This window comes from Carassius gibelio, chromosome A15, assembly GCF_023724105.1.
Source record: "Carassius gibelio isolate Cgi1373 ecotype wild population from Czech Republic chromosome A15, carGib1.2-hapl.c, whole genome shotgun sequence".
In the NCBI taxonomy this organism is placed as follows: domain Eukaryota; kingdom Metazoa; phylum Chordata; class Actinopteri; order Cypriniformes; family Cyprinidae; genus Carassius; species Carassius gibelio.
The window spans coordinates 7,148,845-7,171,648 of NC_068385.1; the positions used below are offsets into that span (position 1 = coordinate 7,148,845).

Below are 22,804 nucleotides of genomic sequence, written 5' to 3' on the forward strand. Positions count from 1 at the left end.
AAATGATGGAAAGTTGTCAGTATTCACAATGACATGTAAATGTTAGTGGAAAAAATATATATATTTAATTTTACCCACCTTATTTATAAGGTAAAAGCGGGAGACAATAGTACTTCCGCCTTTCAAAATAATGTGTATAGATGCACAAACATGCAGACATTTCATAATGTTTATATGAATTAACGACAATAGCAGTTTTCTTCATTTTTCTCATTTATTACCCAACCAAGAGTGTGTTCTTGTATGTAAACAGAACAATTTCAATGTGCAAATACAATTCAAATAGGTTCCACGACAATTATTGAGACATGATAGTAAAAACACACATTAATATCCTAATTTCTAATAAACACATTACAGAGTATATAAGGGCTGTGTGTTACTAAGAGGGCTGGAGTGCATTAAGGGAAGTATAGTCATCCCAGGCAGTAACACAGGGTTCAGGTAAGTGCCGTGCAGTCACTGGGTCAGTGTGTGCGGGAGACACAGATATATAAACAGATGTGCACACATCAGGCTTGACTGTCCAGACAGTCACAGTGAAAGCAGTACCATGAGAATGAGGAGAGATCACACTGAATGGTACAGAAATATCAGTTTCACTTGATGTCAACAGTTTGATCACCAGTTTCGTTCTTTACAGTTTGGTCCTTGATTTTGTGAGTCAGCAAGACTAAGTTCACAACAGACTGTTTTTGTTTCCTTTTCAGGCTCACATCTAGCCTATGAAACATCTGGACCAGGACAGAAGACGAGCATCTTATCTCTTCTACTTATCCACATCCCTGTTGAAAAGACAGCATATATTGAGCTTTGAATGCTGGTGTCCCTTCCAGGCTTCTTAACCAGCAAGATTTTCTTGGTCCACCAGCTTCACAGAAATACTGCGTTTTCCAACAAGACTAACCAGCGGTTTACACTACTGTTCAAACTTTGGAGTTGGTAAGACTTTTGAAGGTTTTTGAAACAAGTCTCTAATGTTCACTGTTTATTTGATGAAATATGATGCATTTTAAAATTGATATTATTTAAATGCATTTAATGCATTTTAAAATGTAAAATGTTGAAATGTAATATAATGCGCAGCTGAATTCCCAGCATCATTTCTCCAGTCTTCAGTGTCACATGATCTTCAGAAATCATAATGTGCTGATTTGCTACTCGAGAAACATTTTTGTTTGTGATCAAATTTGTTGCTGCTTATTTTTGTGAAATCCTTTCAGGATTCTTTGATGAATAGAAACGTCTAAATCATTTACTTTATAACAGACATCTTTTGTGACATTTTAAATGTCTTTCCTGTAACTTTTGATTGATATAATGCGTTCTTTCTTTTAAAAACAAACAAAAATCTTACTGACCCCAAACCTTGTTGTTGGTCTTTTCAGCGGGGATCAAAAAGGCAGTAAACTGAGGTCACGGTATAAACTATTATGACATATTTTCCTCAGCAGAATGGCAGGAGGAGCTGTGAAGCTGGTGACTAAAACACTATTGCAATGCACACTACACTACTTTCTTTACAAATGTTGCTTTGTACAGCACGATAGCCGCAGACAATGACTGTTTACATCCCTAACACTCATGAAAATAACCTTAGCGTGTATAAATCACTGCTGCAATAATTCACTTTGTAAAACCTTCCTTACAAAAACCTAATCAAAACCATGACTACACACAACTGACTGCATCACTAGAAGTCCACCAGAAGAGGGCAGACCTGGATTGAGCCATCACATCTGCCTACAACTTATCAAATAGTAAGCTTATATAAACTTCACTTGTTAATTCCTATTCAGAAATTCCATTCCTTTAATAAATAAACCAATAAATAAAAAGTAAAGGCACATAAGAGCTCATTTAAAGAAGTAGTGATTGAAAATGATTTAAACACCCTCATGTTTACTCTTGTCCTATTTAGAGCATGAGGTTTTAATATTTCTCCTTTTGAGTTCCACAGATTAAACAAGTGGATTCAGGAATAACATGAGGGTGATGAACTATCCCTTTAAGAGAATGATCAAGTATGTTTACCATTCTAAAGAAATCACCTTTACCCTAGTGGAAGGAAATTTAGGCCATAAAGTTTCCTTTAATCGTTGTCATCAAACCATTAACTCTAAACAAACAGCTAGACGTTATATTCAGTATAATGCCAAAGCGGGTTAGTTAGAATGTGTTTTGCACTCAGGTTAACAAGCTATAGTTAGCTGGATGAATATTTCAGTTTGTGACACCAAGACAAATGGCCTATAGGAGAGATGCAGAATATCATAAGTGGGTCAGTAAACACTCGAAAGCACGTCTTGGCGGCGGTCCCAGTGTGTGAGTCTTTATCATTGGTTTCTCTATGACTGCATCCTGTCACTGCAAGGACACAGTAAAACTCTAGCTGCTCCTCAGGTGTCAGATTCCTGCTTGCTTCACCCGCTATGCACACACATTAGTGAAATTTCATGGACAAAAATAGTCCATTCTCAGATTTATAATGCACAGCTTGCACATAAGTCACTTTTATAGCAAGCAGCGGCCAACTTTTCCTATGTCTATTTGAATGACTGGAATTCGCCCACAAAATTTTGTTGTGCAACATTAAATATGAATATGCCTTTAACGTAGATCTGAATACGGCGTGTATAGATTTCAACCAACAATTTTTACATGAAACATCATATCAAATACCCTTAATAAATGACTGATTTGCTATTGCTTAATGTAGAAATCAGCAGTATTGATTCGATTAACAAGGAAGCTTTCGTCAAGCAGTGAAGGCTGACCTTGGTTTTCAAGCACAGTTCAGTATCTAGTGTTTGTTTAACATCATGCAGGGCATCAGGGACTGCTCATCACAGGTTTGCATGATACAAACATCTGATGAACGAGGTGGTAAAGTACAAAGGTCAATGCATTGTGATGCTACGCACATTAAAAGCACACACAGACGATAGCAAAAAGAGATTGTAAGTTAGTTGTCAAACGACACGGTTTTACCGTGATAGATGCATAGGTGAAGTGGAGAACAGAGGGGGTATCAAATGTGCAGTTTCCCTAATAAAGCTATTGATCCATGAGAACAAAGAGATCTTTTTTGAATATGATAAAGGAGAGGAAAACAACACCCAGCAGCAATTTGGAGAATATCATCTGATAAATTGTGTCAAATAAGTGTTTTACCTAGCCACCAAACTTTATTAGTGAATATTAATTTTAAATGCCAAATAAGTGCACGTCTCATTTGAAACACGTATTTGAACAACTGTATTATGTTGGCCTACAGTGGGGTCCAAAAGTCTGAGAGCACATTTTATTATTTAAACCTGGATATAAACCGAATTATTTGGATAAAACAAAATAAGAAGAAGAAGAAGAAGAAGGTCATGACATAAACTATGAAAGAAGTACTAAGTCAGCATGCAAATTTGTGACACTGAGCAGTTTTTCAATTAAACTTTGCACATGCCATTCCTAGGGATTCCTAGGGAATGGAGGAATTAATAAAATGTATAGCTTAAATGCAATGTAAATTGTTTAGGAACAAAGTATCTGCCAAATGCATTAATTTAAAATTAATTAATAATAAAGTTGGATTAAATTATAAAACAATACAAAATATATGCATTTTCACTTGTGGTCTCATTGTTGGACTTTGGGACCCCACTATAGTGGCTCCACAACCAAAGTCTGAATATCAAATAGCAGCTGTGGGGTTTTACCCAGAATGTTTTTGCAACTATCTTTAAACAACTGATGTTTTGATGATTTTGAGTGGATGTATGAAGTCAGTTCTTCTCAAGCTCACGCAGGTGTCCTAGCAGAAAAACCTCAGGCGGCCGTGCGTGAATATGAGGCCTGTGAAGAGAAACACAAGACTGGACAGACAGGAGAAGATGGCGCACATGTATCCGATTGCTGCGGATGCCGTAGGGCAGGTTCTGTACCCGGTAGTCTGGTACGTTAGGCATATGGGGATATCTGATGTGCCATGGCTTCTCCTTGTATAACTGCAACAAATGCAGACACTCCTTGCAGTTAGCACTCCATGATTTTGGGCTAAAATAATTGAAACAGTAGTCGATTTTGCACTCATACTCCTCGTGGGGAAGCACTGGCCCATACCAATAAGTGATCTATTAGATCCTCATTAGATACTAGTACTTCTTTAGTTATTGAAATTTGCTATTCAATGAGTTACAAGTATATTTTACAGTTTCCCTAGTACTAACTGAACAGACAGTGTGAATTTCATGTACATTTTCAGTAAGGTTCCGGTTGTTAGAATTAGTTCAAATGAAAAAATTACTTCTGAAGCATTTATTAAACTTAGTTAATGTCCATTTCAACATTTACAGATAAAAAATTAAAATCAAATCTTGTTCCCAATGATATCCGCGGAATAGACCCCAAGCAGAACACAAAGAAAAGTTGTATTTTTATTAAGTAGATAACTTTAATAAATACTGCGCAGTGAAAATGCAGTGTTTGAACTGGTGGGTGGGGGTAGGGGTCAATTGCTGTAAAAGATTAGACCTGCTCTTGTTACATCAGATTTCTTTTTACACATTGTTGCGCATTATAGCTAATCACATACAATTCCGTTGAGTTTATGAATGCAGCCGCCAATCAGAAGCGTTCAGATGAGTCGCGTGCTCACTGAATGCATCTCATTTCTCATCTCAACGATAAAAAATAACAAATATAGCCTATTTATTTATATTTGAAGGTGGCTTTGACCCAATTCGAGCACTAGACAAATGTATTTCTCATTGTTAATTAATGCATAAAGTAACGTTAACAAATCAGTTTATAATAATTACGCAAATATGCAATTGTAACTTGTGAGATAAATTTTTTACTAATAGACTTACGCTGTAAAAAATTGTTGCAAAAACACGTTTTGCAAGAAAATACTTTCAAAATTCCACGTTTAATTCAGTGTTACTTGACGTTCTCTATAATTGTTTGTGAACTTGTGAAATGTATTTTTAAACTAGCAACAAGCAAAAAAATTCCCAGTATACTGGGATAGATACTAGCTGGCACATCTAACTCGTTTAAAGATACTGATAGTAGTAACACGAAAAGAAACTAACCGGTACTAAGAAATAAATAGCCTACTGAAAGGGCTTGTCATACGCTTCTGATCTTCTGTCACGCGTTTCTCCGGCTCGCGCTAGTGGTGGCCGAGGAGCGGCCCGTCTCGTGCTCCGGTCGGTCTTTGAGCCAGTAGAGGAGCCACGTTACCACCGCAGACACCATGGCGAGGATGCTGGCCACCGACAGACAGAGGGGTCCCGCGGACGAGGGCGGCCCGAAGTGGCTGTATACTAAAATGAGGCCCATGAAGAGCAGCACTAGCATAGACAGTAAAGAGAAAATGACGCACACGCATCCGGTGGTCAGCGCGAGACAGCAACAGTTTTGGCAGCTCTCGTAACGCGAGACCGACTCCTGGGGCAGCGTGGTCGCGGTGGACACCGTCGTAGTGGACGGCGTCGCGTGCCCAGCCATGGACGCCACAGACGCGTCCTCCTCGCGCCGGAGCGCCACGAGCGCCGGATGCAGCGGAGGCCGGTGGGACGGAAGAGCATCCTGAGGCACGGGGTTTGAGTCGATGTACACAGGGAAGTCTTCCGTGACCTTGGTGTTGTTCGGCAGGTTCTGGATCCGGTTGTCCGGTACGGGCGTGCGGTGGCGGCACACGGGGCAGCTGATGCGCCACGGCCGCTCCTCGCACAGCTGCAGCGCGTGCAGACACTCCTCGCAAAACGTGTGCAGACACTCCAAGATCTTAGGCGCCCGACGGTCGAGGTCGAAAAAGTTGTAGCAGATTTTGCACTGGTATTCCTCGTAGGGAAACGCCTTGGGTACCGGGAGACCGGGCGGCTCCGGCCCGTTAGCTGCTGCTGCATCCGCCGCTGCCATGGCATCTCGCGCCGCTTCAAATCCCCGACACAATGGGTGCCAGCCAGTCACGCCAGCCACCTTTTCTTCTCTTTATCCTGTCAGCGAAAGCCGTTAAAACCGGACATTTGTTGTGTCAGGCATTTTTAAAAGCGTGCACACTGAGTAAATAATTAACCGTATCGTTCCGGTCCGGGCGGGAGGTGATGTAATGCCGCCTGAAGGGCAACTTTAATCGCTCTCATCCAGAACCGATGGGCGGCTGCGAGCGCAGAAAGATGCGGGACGCGGGCATCACACCTCAATCAAAGCATCAGACACGCGCCCGGGTCAAACAGCGCGAGCCTTTCGCCTAAATGATGCTGTTTGCGTCAGTAGATTTAACTCCTTCTTTGCTGTTCAAACCTTTGCTGTTTTTTCTTTAATGCATCATTCCCGACTCCATTGAAATGAAAGCTGTCCGTTTATTCCCCATTTTGAGTCATTCACCTGTTTGACATTTCAGCAGCTCACGTTGTTGTCCTGGACACTTATAATCCAGAATAAAAAAAAAAGATAAGACTTGCCTACTATTTCAGATTCATTAACAGACTTCTCAGACACCCTCCATTCAAATAAATAAGCATGCTTCCTTTTTGGGTTTTATATTGAAACAAAAAAATGGAAATCACACACTTTTCTCCACTTCTGACATGAAAAAGTGGCAGTTTATTAATAATTATTTTAAATGTTTCTTCATTTTTTATTGTAACTAATCAAAATAACCCTTAATATTAATTTCCTGTTAGTATTTTTAGTCTTTTGAACGTAAAATAGCAAAAAGCATTTGCCAAATGCTATCATCTTCCAAGGAAGTGCATTTTTGGTGGGAAAAACAACAACCACAATACAAACACCTGGGTCCCAAAAGATTTAGGTTGGATTTCAGGAACAAAATAAAGCTTCAAAATTGTTCATATATTACATAACCTGTACCATGCAGTGCATATAAAATTGTAGAAGAAGAGTATTCTTTTAAGACATTTGTATAAACTAGAAACGAAGGGGGACGATCATTATGATCCAAATTACAATTTTTTGAGCTTTAGCAAAGGATTTGGTAATTGCTGTGATGTTTTGTGATTTGGTTAATTTGTCTCACTCTTAAATTATACATCCCATTAGATAAAGTGGCATACAAAGTGTTATTATATCATATAAAATATGAAATCGAAATGAACACAAAGTTGACATCATTACAGTCAATCGCTAATTCTTTCTTTTTGTTAAATACTCAAATAAGATAGAAGCCTGGGCTTCATCAGAACATATTTCTGAAAATTACTTTCATATATAGAAATATTCGTCATTAAATGACTTTAATAACCCTAGAATATTTTTTAAAGGCACAGAGAGTCAAAGGTTCTGCATGTATGCCGGGAATGACTCATCTGTGACTGGTACGATAAGCAGGTAATTTTCCGTGCGTAAACATGTCAGCCAATCAGGACAGCCATGCGTTTCTACGTCAGCACTCTTTCACGCGCTGTCACCTGAAGCTGTGAAACTCACCTGTGAGCGCGCACTGGGCTGGGCGCGGAAGCTCAACATGTGGGGGTTCATCTCGTACCTGAACAGCCCCGAGCTGGTGGCCGGCTTCCAGCGGGGCTGCGGTCTGGTTCCGAGAGACACGTGCTCGTATGTTAGTCAAAACGGACTCGTACACTCGAATGGATCCGGTAAGGACGGACCGGTCACGATCCACCGGCGCAAAGCGGAGCAGGTGGCGAACGGGACGTCACGCGCACACGACAGTAACTCCAACTATAAATCCGCCAGTTCACAGTATGAAACCAAAGGCGAAGTAAGTAAACCAGATTTAATTGAAACTCTTCATTCAGGTGGATTTAAGTCGAGAGGCTCCCGAATGCTAAGGCTGTGTTTAAAAAAAAAAAAAAAAACGAAATATCAAACTACATTTTCCTGTTTTTCTGGTTGGTTTAGCCTGTCAGAAGTTTATAAAGCAATTTTTAATGTCTCATCTACATACATTAAAACTGTTTTCTAAATGAACGTATGTTGTTGATATATACAGTATTGTTCAAAATAACAGCAGTACAATGTGACTAACCAGAATAATCAAGGTTTTTCGTATATTTTTTTATTGCTACGTGGCAAACAAGTTACCAGTAGGTTCAGTAGATTCTCAGAAAACAAACAAGACCCAGCATTCATGATAAGCACGCTCTTAAGGCTGTGCAATTGGGCAATTAGTTGAATTAGTTGAAAGGGGTGTGTTCAAAAAAATAGCAGTGTGGCATTCAATCACTGAGGTCATCAATTTTGTGAAGAAACAGGTGTGAATCAGGTGGCCCCTATTGAAGGATGAAGCCAACACTTGTTGAACATGCATTTGAAAGCTGAGGAAAATGGGTCGTTCAAGACATTGTTCAGAAGAACAGCGTACTTTGATTAAAAAGTTGATTAGAGAGGGGAAAACCTATAAAGAGGTGCAAAAAATGATAGGCTGTTCAGCTAAAATGATCTCCAATGCCTTAAAATGGAGAGCAAAACCAGAGAGACGTGGAAGAAAACGGAAGACAACCATCAAAATGGATAGAAGAATAACCAGAATGGCAAAGGCTCAGCCAATGATCACCTCCAGGATGATCAAAGACAGTCTGGAGTTACCTGTAAGTACTGTGACAGTTAGAAGACGTCTGTGTGAAGCTAATCTATTTTCAAGAATCCCCCGCAAAGTCCCTATGTTAAAAAAAAGGCATGTGCAGAAGAGGTTACAATTTGCCAAAGAACACATCAACTGGCCTAAAGAGAAATGGAGGAACATTTTGTGGACTGATGAGAGTAAAATTGTTCTTTTTGGGTGCAAGGGCCACAGGCAGTTTGTGAGACGACCCCCAAACTCTGAATTCAAGCCACAGTACACAGTGAAGACAGTGAAGCATGGAGGTGCAAGCATCATGATATGGGCATGTTTCTCCTACTATGGTGTTGGGCCTATTTATCGCATACCAGGGATCATGGATCAGTTTGCATATGTTAAAATACTTGAAGAGGTCATGTTGCCCTATGCTGAAGAGGACATGCCCTTGAAATGGTTGTTTCAACAAGACAATGACCCAAAACACACTAGTAAACGGGCAAAGTCTTGGTTCCAAACCAACAAAATTAATGTTATGGAGTGGCCAGCCCAATCTCCAGACCTTAATCCAATTGAGAACTTGTGGGGTGATATCAAAAATGCTGTTTCTGAAGCAAAACCAAGAAATGTGAATGAATTGTGGAATGTTGTTAAAGAATCATGGAGTGGAATAACAGCTGAGAGGTGCCACAAGTTGGTTGACTCCATGCCACACAGATGTCAAGCAGTTTTAAAAAAACTGTGGTCATACAACTAAATATTAGTTTAGTGATTCACAGGATTGCTAAATCCCAGAAAAAAAAAATGTTTGTACAAAATAGTTTTGAGTTTGTACAGTCAAAGGTAGACACTGCTATTTTTTTGAACACACCCCTTTCAACTAATTGCCCAATTGCACAGCCTTAAGAGCGTGCATATCATGAATGCTGGGTCTTGTTTGTTTTCTGAGAATCTACTGAACCTACTGGTAACTTGTTTGCCACGTAGCGATAAAAAATATACTAAAAACCTTGATTATTCTGGTTAGTCACATTGTACTGCTATTATTTTGAACAATACTGTACATTGTGCTTTAAACTGAAAGGCTGGTCACTAACCTAATTACATACTTTAATAATAATATTTGTTTTTAAATATCAGTTTTAAGTGTGGATTCAGTTGGTTGCGAATGTCATTAAACTTTAATATATTTTCATAATCGGGGTGAAATATGTAATATATATGATGCACAGATTAAAAAAAAAAAAAAAAAAAGTGAGTCTTTCATGTTGCTACAATCCTCTAAAACACTGTAAAGCGTATGCCTGTATATATCTGGTATAGTGGAAAATAAGTGTGATTTGTGGTTTGATGTGATGAAGCAATTTCTCTGTGTTCAGGAACATCACAGGCCTCATTATGAGGTGAGGAACTGGCTCTTCTACTTCCTGTTTGTGACATCAGCCACTCTGGGGCATGAGGTCTTTTACATCACCTTCCTGCCCTGCATCCACTGGAACCTCGACCCGTTTCTGTGCAGGCGGCTTGTCAATGTGTGGGCTGTGAGTGGCTGATAAAACACACACACACCCTGTAATTAAGTCATCATATATGGTCTTTGTTTATATGCAACGAGAATAAATCCATTAGAATAGACAGAAACAAAACCAAATTTAATTTGGACAGCTGTTTTCCTCATTTTCCTCAGTGTTTCTATTTTAGATCTTTCTTCACTTTGTGCTGTTTACATTTAGTTTCCACAGCAATTTTTGTTACTTGAAATAAAATAAACTAAGTAAAAAAAGAAAGAAAACCCAAACAATTGAAAATATAATTAAACCAAACTATTATATAATAATATAATAATGATACTAAAATAACCCTGAACTAAATGGTGCATATTATTACCTTTGAAAGGTTATCACTACAGTAACAGCTATTGTAACTTTTTTTCTGAGAGTGTATTATCAGCAACTTATTTAGTATTTCGCCTTTGCCTCATTTACATCTCCTTTTTCTGCCTCTCTATCTCTCTGCAGGTGGTGATGTATATTGGGCAAGTGATGAAGGATATTTTAAAGCTGCCGCGTCCTCCATCTCCCCCCGTGGTCAAACTGGAGACGCGTGTGGACGCGGAGTACGGGATGCCATCCACTCACGCCATGGCAGCGACGGCCATCTCATTTACACTGCTTCTCAGCGCTCAGGAGAGAGTGAAGGTCAGACACAAATCAGAGAATGTTTTGAATGTGGCTTGTTTTTGCACAGTTCTCTGAAGGGGAGGAGCCATCTGTCACCATCGGTCAGCCCAAGTCCCGCCCACAAATCTGCTGTGTGCCATTATAATGAACTCCCAGTTAATGACTGTCAATCAGTGTCGGTTATAGATGGAGCCATGAGTCAGCTTTTAACCCTTTGACTCTAGAGTCACACAGTAGCACACATATAAGCATTATAAAACTTTATTAGTGGACTGTAAAGTTGCATTCCTTTTCAAAGTGCTGTTTTTGTTTGTAGGCTTATTTTTTATTTGTTTATACAGGCTGCAGTTTTTAAATGTTATTATATTTTAGTTAATTTTATTTATATGATAAAGTATCTGTGTTGAAGTTTCATATTTAATATATTAAGTTAAATGTACAAAATAAGATGTATAATGATGAAATATTTTGCAGTCAGAGAAATATTTACACTGTCATAAAATATTTGGGGACTGTAAGAATTTTTTACAAATGTAATACTTTCATTCAGCAAATATGCATTAAATTGAAGAAAAGTGACAGTAAATACATTTGTTATAACATTTCTTTCTTAAATATATGCTGTTCTTTTGAACTTTTTATTCATCAAAGAATCCTGAAAAATAAAATGCATCACAGTTTCCACAAAAATATGAATCAGCACAACTGTTTTCAACATTGATAATAATCAGAAATGTTTCTTGAGCAGTAAATCAGTATATTAGAATGATTTCTGAAGACTGGAGGAATGATGCTGAAAATACAGCTTTAAAGTACAGTTAAAAAATATATTCAAACAGAAAACAGTTTATTTAAAATTGTAATAATATTTTACAATATTGCAGTTTTTACTCTATTCTGGACCAAACAAACTCAGCCTCGTGAGCATTAGAAAAAAAGGAGTTTGTTACTAGTCCAGATATTCAGTTTTGAAAATGTCGCCCTACTTAAAACCAAAATTATTCTTTGTATGGTGTATGATTTACGATTAAAAAATCCATTCCAGTCAATTATACATGAGCTCTTCTGTCGCACATTCCTTCGTGCCCATTCAGGAGACGTTCTTCATTAACTTCCTGTAAAAGACCCCCAGTTGACCGATATAGAAAGAAAGGGAGGAGAGGAAAGAAAATGAGCAAGGGACTGATGGAGAGAGACAGAACAGAAGGGGTGGGGCAACTTCATGAATATGTAAACACTTACAGTGTTGTCAGTGATCTGAATTTTCAGCTGGAAAGACGGATTGAGAAGAAAAAACAAGTGGCATTCAACGTAGTTCACATGACTTGTGCAATATATTCCAAATCTTATGCTAAAAGATAGCTTTTTATGAATAATGGATCAGATTTAGCACATTTTTAATCGAACATCTTCCCCTCTGCTATAGCTTTCAAATCAAATTTGTATTTGTTTACATTCAAACTTGTCCCCTTTTGATAAAAAATGACATCAAATTGACTGTGAATGATGCTAAATTGCAAATTTTTGATTGAACTGTTCATTTCTGTCTTTGTGCGTGTTAGTTCCCGTTTGAACTGGGACTGATTGTGGCCGTGGTTCTGTCTGCGCTGGTGGGTCTGAGCCGTCTTTATACCGGCATGCACTCTGCTCTGGTAAGCCTGGAGGAGAGACTTTTGCATTTTATATGAAACATTTATACTCTTGTATAATTCATATGTTCTGGCTGGTCTCTATAGATTTGAACTCTAGTTACTTTAATACATCACAGCTGTAGTGCTGCATCATACTGAGGCAAACATCTGGCCTATTGGTCATGCTTGGAGATATTAATATAATAAAAGTTTACTGAAAATAATATTAATATAAATATGTATTTTTATATATTAAAAGATTTGTATCAGCAAACATTTTATGTGTAATATTATACAAAAACCTATTAGTTTAGGTTTTCTAAACAGCTAATAACCTGTTGTTTTAAATGGAGCTTTATATGTCACATTGTAAGTAAACTAACCATTTAGAAAAAATAATTTAGAACACCCTGCAAACAGCTAAAAACATCCCTAGCAACTACATAGCAATGCAATAATGCATGCATGAAGCTGAGCTGCATGAAGCTAGAATCACAGAGTCTGACAGTAATGACTGAAATCTTTCTCCTTCCTCTCAGGATGTGATCTGTGGTGTTTTAATTTCCGCTGTCATCATGGCTGTGTCGTACCCATACTGGGGAACCATTGACTACCTGCAGCTGCACAATCCTCTCTCCCCCGTGGTTGGGTTGGTTCTGCCCCTCTTCTTGGCCTATAAGTACCCCGAGCTGGACCATTACAGCACCACACGGGGGGACACCACCATTATTTTAGCGTGCTTTTCCGGAAGTTCAGTCGGATACTGGGTGAATGAGCGATTGGGCTTGACCTTTGACCTAGCTGGGCCTTTTCCAGTGACCCTCCCACCGCTGACCCTCGTGGCCTTGGGTCTCGGTGTTGCACGGTTCCTGGTCGGGGTGGGGATGCTGGTCCTGACCCGGCAGACGGTGCGCTGGGCGAGTCTGCGGGTGCTCTGTGAAATTAACGGAGCGTCTGTGAGTGACGTTGATGCACGCAGGAGGAAAGAGATCGAGGTGCCGTATAAGTTCAGCACGTATGTTACCATCGGACTGGTCAACAGTATCTTAGTGAACAGAGTCTATGTGATGATGGGACTCTGGGATTTGGGAAATTCAGTGTAAATACACAGTGTTTACAGGCAAGTTTGAACATAATCTCACTCCGTAATTCATTCTGAGGGAGAAATCCACTTGTAGTCTTTATTCAGGATTGGTTGGCACATATAAATTATCTAATTGAACGGTAGTCTGTTAAACCTACTAGCTGTATTTGAAAACCGAAGTACATTTTGTGGCTTGATTTTGAAGGGGGAATATTCTTGGTGAAATACAAGCTAAAGGTGAACAGTGTAATTTCTGTGTCACCAACTGAAATCAGAAACGCTTACAAATCATTTGAAAAATGACTAATGCAAATTTCCTTTAAGAGTTAACATTTTTGTTTGTGAAAAAATAGTGTAGTTTCCAGTTGCACCCTCCCAAAGTCAATGTTTTTTTTTTAACAGGTTTTTGTGTTTACGGAAGATATTCTCACGTTTTATTCTACAACATAAAATACCTTAATAATAGCCCACTGATTTTTGTTTTCGAGCTTTTACTTGAAAAAGATGGTTGCTTGCTACAAAGGTATTGTGGGACACTAGACGTCATCCCACCAAACAGATAACCTCATCTACTCACTAGTTCATTCACAGCCTCAATATGATTAGAATCACACTCTTGCAAACGATTCTAACTCAAACGAATCAACTAAGGATTGAAACGCCACTGGTCAAGTCTGTGCTGACATTGATCATTAAATAGTCAAGTTTCGATCATACTTTTTGTGTGGGATAATTCAATGTATGCCTGGAATATTATGTTATATTATATATTTTAACATTACACATTTCACCTCTATAGGAAACTGTTGATTCCTACTTTCACCCATAACTTAAGTCAGTGGTGCAAAGTTATGGTCGTTGCCCAATAGTCTTCCAATCTAAAAGCATTTTTTATCAGGTAAAACTGTTAGACAAATTGATATTATTTTCTGAGGTAATAAGAGTAAATGGATATAACATGGCTTTTTTTTTTAAAGTGTTGCATGAAAAGTTAGATTTTGCATTTAAACCCACAGAGTAGATACAATCACTTTTACCATTGTTGAGGGATTTCAGTGGCCCTCAAAATATTGCTCAAATTTTGCGGATGTGGTCGCAGTGCGGTCCTTGAAGAAAAAGGTCTGAGTTCAGTTTTGTGACATCACAATGACAATGCAAAAAGATAGATGATGATGTTAGTGATCACAGATGATGTTTAATAATTACCATTTTTACCAACACAGTGATTTTGACTGCCTCAAATCTGTTTTTTGTTTTGTTATGTTATTCATTTGGTATTTATTACAAAATACTGAAGAACATTATTTGTAATTTGAGTTGCCAGGTATGATACTCAGGATGTGTGTTTATGAGCTTTTACAGATGTGGTAAAAGAAATGAATAAACACAGTAAAAACGGTGTCTTTTCTCTCCTGTCACTGTTTTTGACTGTGTTGATGTGCTGAGGAGTGTCTGCTGAAGAGGGTTTAACGGTTCTTTATTACAGAAACCACAAACACGCCTCTCATGTAGCCACAAACCCTCACAGATGCAGTGTACACACACACACACACACAAATTAAAGATAATAGCCTCTAATCACCCACCCTCTTAAACGTGTAGTTAAGACACTAAAGACACACCTACTCCCCTTCTAACACTCAGAATAAAATCAAATGCATTAAACAGCTAGTATGAAACTAACAAGTATGGGAAGCTATTGAGCTCGTTTTAAGCATACAGTATGAGCGGAAGCATGTATGTAAACAAGTCTGGTTTCTGCTGGAGCCCAACTCTCTCGCCCTGACCTGTCGGATAACCTGTTAAACCAGACACTTCCTGGGTATCAACTCAAACCAAACACACAGATTTGGGCTAGTTAATCAGTGGGCAGGAGTCCTGCTTAATGACTGACAGCTGAAATATACTCTAATACACGAGCCACTTCAAATATACCTGTGATTACTCATACAAAGCACACACACATACACTTATAGACATACACACTTGGTTTCCTAACATCAGTGCAGCTAAATTGGTTTAACAAACCTCTGACCACTTCAGTGCAACATACCGACATACAGGTAAACATCGAACTTCGACTTGATTTAAAAATAAATGCACAGATAGAATATTCAGTTCGCTTTAGATAAAGTACAGTATGCCACATTAGATTAAATTACTTGAAAAACCAACAAATCTAGACATGTTTGTTGCATTCATCCATATTTATTTGTGTCTGTGATGTGCTGGACACAAACAGACAGTCATGATGTTTAATACATTGAATAACATACTAGCAGTGGACAAGCTAAATTTTATTAAAACATAGATTTTTACCCTGAACTTACAGTAACACATGCTGATGGGGCTATTACTCATTTTCCAAAAGATAGACGTGACAGTAATGTATGGCTGGGAGGAGCCTAAAGCAGAGGGGTGTGGCTAAGGTTATTTGCATTATGACATCACAGGAAGGGTTCGATGTCGATATCGATGGCAGAGCAGGGCATGGTCAGCTCAAAGCGACTGATGACATCAGGGTGAAGGACCCCGAGGTGTCCGATGCTTTTGCCACATGAAAAGATCTCAGCACAGCGGCCGGGAAAGAAGGTGGAGTCTGTAAGAAATATAATAAACATAACATAAAGAATTACATATTTAATCAATAACAATATGCACAGTGTAATTTAAGCATTTATTATATACTATTATAGTATTTTTTTTATATTCTGAATGACTTTAATATTTTAATATTATTTTAATATTTTAATGTTAGTTTTTTATTATTTTGTTTTGTGCTTGTCTTTTATATGTTAGTTTGTTTTATTTTAATATTTAGCTCTCATTTATATATTTTTGAGTAAATTTTAGTACCTCAAATTATTTTACGTTTTAAGTTTATTTTATTCGTTTAATATTATTTTTACTATATAATATACATATAACTTAGTTTATGATACATTTGATTTTTTTATCATTTTATTTCAGTTGACCTTTTTTTCGAAATTAATAAAAATAATTTAATTGTTTAAGATTTAGTTAATAATAATAACACTTAAAATGCACTGAATAATAATTCACAATAAGACCAGGAACATGAATAAAATAATAAAATATAGAAATATCAGATGTTAATAAGCTTCTTTCCTCCATCCAGAGAAAATAAAAGGAGGAAAACAAGAACAGAAACATAATAAAAATCAAAATCCAGTAACAAAAAAAAAAGTCCCTCCAAAATAATTATATAACACCTTCTATTTTGATTTTGCTGACCTACTTCACACACATAAATGCTATTAAATATTAACCGCTTTGAATATGACTCGGAGAGCTCATAAAACAGGTGTAGGAAGCGATCACAGGAAGGACACCATGTTGACTTTTAACATTCATGACTCACCCTCGGCCGCCTGGATGTGGTATCCTTGATTACGGCCCGGTTTGACGTCTAGTAGCTGCATGACCCGGTCCAGAAGTCCATGGATGACTTCAAATCCCGGGCTCTTGTTGTAGTAAACGGCACACAGACGTCTGTTGTTACGGGCTCCTACGTCTGCCAGACAGATGAAGTTCAGTGACTGCAGAATTATTAGCATATTAGCACGAGGACATCGAACACACCTTTTGTTTCATCCTTCAGGACGACGTCTGAAATCTCGAACAGTTTGAGAGGAAGGGGCATCTTCCTGTTGGCAGCGATCGTCTTCAGGAGTCCCGGGAGAAGAGAGGTGCGCGCCACCTACAGGAAAGTACGGGTTAGTTAGTATAACCTCACTACTAACTGATTTAACCCTGTGAAAGAACCGACTACTGGACAGATGTGAGAAATCCCAAACGAATCTTCTGTAGGTACCTGAAACTCGGCGGTCTTTGGGTTGGAGATGTGGACTGCTCTGGTTTCTGCGATGTTTTTCCTGAGTTTATCTGCGATATCCTCTTCGGAGCACTGCAGAGAGAGGAAAAGATCATTTTAAAGCAGTCACGACATGGAAAATATGATAATAATATGAAAATAATGCAAAGGAAAAAAAAATAGACAACACGTCTTTTTTTTACATCGTTCTTGTGGCTGTTTACAAAAACAAATATACAGAGCAACAAATGTTGTCATTTAATCAGACGATTATAATGGGATCTTCTATTTGTTATCTATTTTCTAAGTGCATGTTACTGATCTTTTTTGAATGATTCATGCATGCATTTTTTTTTTTACCAGGTAACTGTAAATCAAAATGCAATAACCAGTAATAATAATCATCATCATCATTATTCAATATTCCATTAGATATAAGTCACAACACAGAATTAAACATCTGCTGCTACTTCAATTTAATCACTATTGAAATTAATCACTCAAAATGACTCACAAACTCAAGATTTGTTTATAATTACTCATTTTAAAAGGTGATTTGTTGAATCTGTCAGCTTGCTATGACAATGTGCAGTTATAAATACACAGTCACACAAAAATGATGTTATAAATGCTATAAAAAAAACATTACAATATGTTGTTTAATATACAGTTAAGACCAGATGCATATTAATGAGGGGGCTGGCCAATCATAGCAAACCGGACTGGGTTTACAATATCAATAATCTTTGTTTCCATAATATGGGTATATAAATATGTAATACATTATATTACATATTTTGTTTGTATACAACATAGTTTTTATTTTAGTGTCGATTAAAAATAAATAGCAAATCACATTCTCGATTGTTAATTTGAACCTGTAATAATGAAGTAATGTACTATCTGACAGAGATCCCTGTATAGTTAACAGCATCAGTAGAGAGATAGTTTTCCTTAAGAATAATCTACTGTACTACTAAAGTACTGTACCTGATATTTAACCGGACAAATTGATATTGAATTGAATCAAGAGCTTTTGAATCAGAATAGATTTGATTCTTGAAATGTCTACCCAGCCCTAATAACAGAGATTATTTACATGCACAAATCTTGCAAACATGACCTTTTCCATTTGAACAGTCAGAGAGAGGGAGAAAATGGCAATGAAAACTAAATAACAAATGCTTTCAGTGCTTTCAGACTTCTTGAGGAAAAAAACCATGCAGAATATAAGAGAAAGAAGTGATTTCTAACCAAAGCGAATGTCAGCGCTTCAGTAAACCCAGCGGCTGCGAGGTCTTGCCTCAGTAACTCTGTCAGCTTATTTAGAGGGAGCTGCAAATATAAAAACACATGTACATGTAAGAGCCATAAAGTCACTTTAAAGTGATCTCAAGTTGAACTGGTCAGAATCAATGTTGTTCTCAAACCTGATTGGCTATGGTGTATGTGCGCGGCGTGCTCCTGACGATGTTGTTGAAGCCGTACGCGATGGCGGCGTCTTCCATGATGTCACAGGCGTGGATGACATCAGAGCGCGTGGGCGGGATCTCAACCTGGATCAGACCGCCCTCGCCGCTGACCTCTGACCTCAAACACATCCGGGTCAGCAGCTGAGCGATGCTTTCTGCCGATTCACTGAGAGACAACACAGAGATATCGTGATGATCAGGGTTCAATCTACTGACCGAAGCGGAGGAAAGGTTCAAATTAAATATTGATTATAATGTGCTCACCTGATCCCAACTCTTTTGTTGATGAAGTCCCCAGACAGCGTCTCCGTCCTGTACGCCAGCTCCTGTCAGCAAACAATATTTAATATTTAGTCCTGTATACAAGTTAATCTCTGTGTCTGTAGCACAAAAATATATTTGTGTGGGTAAAAAAAAAACCCTTAGAGTAAGCAAACAATGAGAAATTTTTGCAGCATTTTTGCATTCAATGCAGCTGTGTGATCCGTTCAGAATATGAGTGTGATTACAAACGAGTTTTAAACTGAATACATACGGGATACACACACAATCTGCCATCAGGATAGACAACCTCTGCCTCCTCAACCCTGAACAGAGAGACAATAAACATCTCAGTCCTGAACAACATGAAAACTGGAGATGCTATGAAACAAGGACACTCACGTGAACCGTTCCTCACAGTATTCACTAAACATGGTCACTACCATGTCCAGCGTGGTCTTCGCCTGCAAACACACACGTTTAAAAGCATGCTGAAGTTCTTTGTTTGATTGTTTTGATAAACTGAAAGTTCAAAACAACCGCATTCGTTTGGAACATTATAAATGACTTCACTGTCACTTATGAATTAATGCATCATTTCTGAAAAAGTATTCATTTCTTAAAAAAAAATAAAAAAATCTTACAGACTCCAAACATTTGAACTGTAGTGTGTATATTGTATTATTACTAGTGCTGGTAAATGATTAATCGCATCCAGAATAAACTTTTTTGTTTATATAATATGTATGTGCATATTATGTATATTTATTATGTTTTATATATATATATATATATATATATATATATATATATATATATATATATATATATATATATATAAATACAGCATATTTATTTTAAATATTTACATGTTTTATATGTATATCTATATTAATATCAATTATATCATATATAAATATTTATAATATAAACTACATTTTTCTAAAATACATTCATGCATGTGTGTATTTATACATTATAAATATACACAGCGCACACACACGCACACATATACACACAAACATATTATATAAACAAAAATCGCATTCAAAATAAAAGTTAATTGAGATTAATCATTTGACAGCACTAGTTATTTCAAAACAGTATAAAGGTAAAGCGGTTCACCTTTGTGAGGTCTGTGGCCGTGCACTCGATGAAAATGTTCTTTGTGTTTAATGAGATTTTGCTGTGGTCCCCTGAGAGAGAGAAAAACTACACTTTAGACTAACAGTGTCTCCATAAACAGATGCTGAAAACTGATCAACAAAATCACAAACCCTAAAGATGAACAGAATGAAATGATCTATCCGTGTTTGTGAATGCATGTGTGTGTGTTTAACTCACCGTTGATGATCGGAGGCATAGACAGGACGACTCCATTACTGTCGTATATGACGGGGTAGAGAGGTTCATTCTCGATGATGTGGAGGTAGTGTCTCAGATGACTGTCAGTCTACAAGACATTAAATATTCATTAAACAACTTATGAACATTAAGATTTATTGTGTTCATTTTTTTATATCTTTAGTTAACAATAATGAACCTATTCTGGGCAGAACAGCCAATCAAATGTCACCTTATAGAGACTCATGAGCTCAGCGGCGGTGTACTCTTTGCTCTGATTGAGCGGTTTGAAGCGGATCTCGCCGGGAGGTTTGGCTGTGTATGTGAATGGACCGGAGATGGTGTCCAAATCATGAGTTCCTATCGCAACCAGGGTCCTTTTCCTGATGGGAGAAGAACAGAGTGATAAAACATCAGAGTTCACCTTCTCATAATAAACCATTGAGTGCTGATTCACCTGCAGATGTTCTGGTGCAGCTTCTCCTGCAGCTCTATGAAGCTCTCGTATCGTTCCTGAGTGAAGCTGATGTTGCGCAGTACAGCTGCTACAGCGTGCGGCCGCACAGACGCCGTCTAGATAAACACAGAATATTATCTAATATCAGCACCACTGTCATTACGTTCATTTAAATGATCTCCCACTCGATTCTTAACAACGGCTGATGGTTTCTCACTGTACTTGAGCTTTTAGGAAATCAATATAATTAAACCTCTAAGCTGAAATACGACTCTGATATGAACCTCGTCTGTTATGAGCAGCCGCTGAGGCTCTCCTCCGTCAGTCGGACTCACACGCTTGTACCGGGGAGCTTCCAACCTAAAAGCACAACAAAACCAAGCCTTATAAAGACCATAACATCGAATCTGACAGTAGAAATCCAAACACTGAGTCTCACTTCTCCTTGAAGACCTGCAGACCCCTGACGAGACCCTCCAGACACAGGAGATCATAGCGATTCGCTGGCACATCAATCTTATACAGCACGACATCAGACGCTCCTTCTGCCTTATCATCTCCCTGCTCGCGGCTCAAGATCTCCTTCTCTGATGTCTACACATGAGACACAGACACAATATATACATTTCATTATATAACTCTTATATATACACACAAAAAATGTCTATATTATAAAAATTATAGATGCATATTTATATCACTTAATTACTATAAATACATCATTTGTAAACTATATAAAAAATCTTAAAAATGCTAGTTTTAAACGTTAAATGTATATATTTTTAACATTTCATTATTACTATATATTATAAATTTCTTATCATATGCATACACACAAAATTATGTTGTGTGCATATATATATATATATATATATATATATATATATATATATATATATATATATAAAATATAATTACATGGAAGGTAAAACTACAATAACTTGTTAATAAAAAACAAATTTTAAACACATACATTTTCATATAACTTACGATTTCGTCCAGCTCGAGGCCAAACTCGAAACATAGTTCATCAAATTCTTCATCAGCTAAAATGTGGATAGACAAATAAATAAATAAAGATTATTTATTCAATTCCATCACATAAACGCACAATGCAAACAGGGAAACGTTGCACATCTCAAAGCAAGCAAATCAGCAACAACTAATATATATATATATATATAGAGAGAGAGAGAGAGAGAGAGAGAGAGAGAAATAGAGAGAGAGAGAAATAGAGAGAGAGAGAGAGAGAGAGAGAGAGAGAAAGAGAGAGAGAGAGAGAGAGAGAGAGAGAGAGAAAGAGAGAGATACACTCATTATTTAAAGCATGAAATTTTGAGACGCATTATGATTGCGTCATCAACGAGCGTCGAATTTGACATATCAGTTTTTCAAATGAATGAATGAAGAATAAAAACTAACGCTAGATTAAAATACATAAAGCACTACAGTAGCTAAGAAGCACCCGACTAAAAATACATACATTATAAGACAAAATAATTACTGAATTCAGTCAAATTTCGGCATAATCTGAATCTGATGCAATCGCTGCGACACACCGGAGAAATGTCATTTAAATTCGTTTTGAGTCTCGAAATGAATTCGTTCCGTAATGCTTAGATGGACCAGTGGGATATGTAATATATAACAACATGTCATTTGTTTAATTAAGACATTCCTCCATAATCTCAACAGAAGCAGACACAATCACTCAATCACACACAAACTGAGCACATTTCCCCTCTAAAAACACACTCGTGAACGGGCTCATCCTTTAAACCACATACATGTGAAACACTTACTGTATTTCTGTCCCAGAGCTTCAAAGAGCAGATCTCTCTTCACGCTGACTGTCGGCATGATCGCAGCTGGTCACCGGAACACTACACACTTCAAAATAAAAGTTCACATTTGATGAGAACAACATGGAAACGGCCTATATTTAAAAATAAAAGTCCCAACTGGAAACTTGAATATTCTTGTTGACATAGTTCACTT

At 37.6% G+C, this 22,804-nt stretch overlaps 3 protein-coding genes across 3 annotated transcripts; 1 reads left to right on the forward strand and 2 right to left on the reverse strand.

Moving 5' to 3' along the window:
* Positions 1 to 195: 195 nt before the first annotated feature.
* LOC128029052 (E3 ubiquitin-protein ligase RNF182-like) lies at positions 196 to 6,186 on the reverse strand. The gene has a single exon (XM_052616524.1). It carries the CDS (start codon positions 5,920 to 5,922, stop codon positions 5,149 to 5,151), a length of 774 nt encoding a protein of 257 aa, XP_052472484.1. The 5' UTR covers positions 5,923 to 6,186; the 3' UTR covers positions 196 to 5,148.
* An 8-nt stretch (positions 6,187 to 6,194) lies between these two features.
* sgpp2 (sphingosine-1-phosphate phosphatase 2) lies at positions 6,195 to 14,836 on the forward strand. The gene is made up of 5 exons (XM_052616510.1): positions 6,195 to 7,744; positions 9,922 to 10,083; positions 10,561 to 10,740; positions 12,285 to 12,374; positions 12,893 to 14,836. Exons 1-5 carry the CDS (start codon positions 7,490 to 7,492, stop codon positions 13,454 to 13,456), a joined length of 1,251 nt encoding a protein of 416 aa, XP_052472470.1. The 5' UTR covers positions 6,195 to 7,489; the 3' UTR covers positions 13,457 to 14,836.
* A 789-nt stretch (positions 14,837 to 15,625) lies between these two features.
* On the reverse strand, positions 15,626 to 22,753 carry LOC128029037 (phenylalanine--tRNA ligase beta subunit). The gene is made up of 17 exons (XM_052616499.1): positions 22,609 to 22,753; positions 21,797 to 21,852; positions 21,246 to 21,400; positions 21,091 to 21,166; positions 20,807 to 20,922; positions 20,582 to 20,732; positions 20,350 to 20,458; positions 20,131 to 20,201; positions 19,408 to 19,469; positions 19,280 to 19,331; positions 19,009 to 19,070; positions 18,703 to 18,910; positions 18,527 to 18,607; positions 17,273 to 17,365; positions 17,041 to 17,158; positions 16,820 to 16,972; positions 15,626 to 16,036 (listed from the first exon to the last, which is right to left on the reverse strand). The coding sequence occupies exons 1-17, from the start codon at positions 22,664 to 22,666 to the stop codon at positions 15,885 to 15,887; spliced, it is 1,773 nt and encodes a 590-aa protein (XP_052472459.1). The 5' UTR covers positions 22,667 to 22,753; the 3' UTR covers positions 15,626 to 15,884.
* Between the last annotated feature and the right edge of the window lie 51 nt (positions 22,754 to 22,804).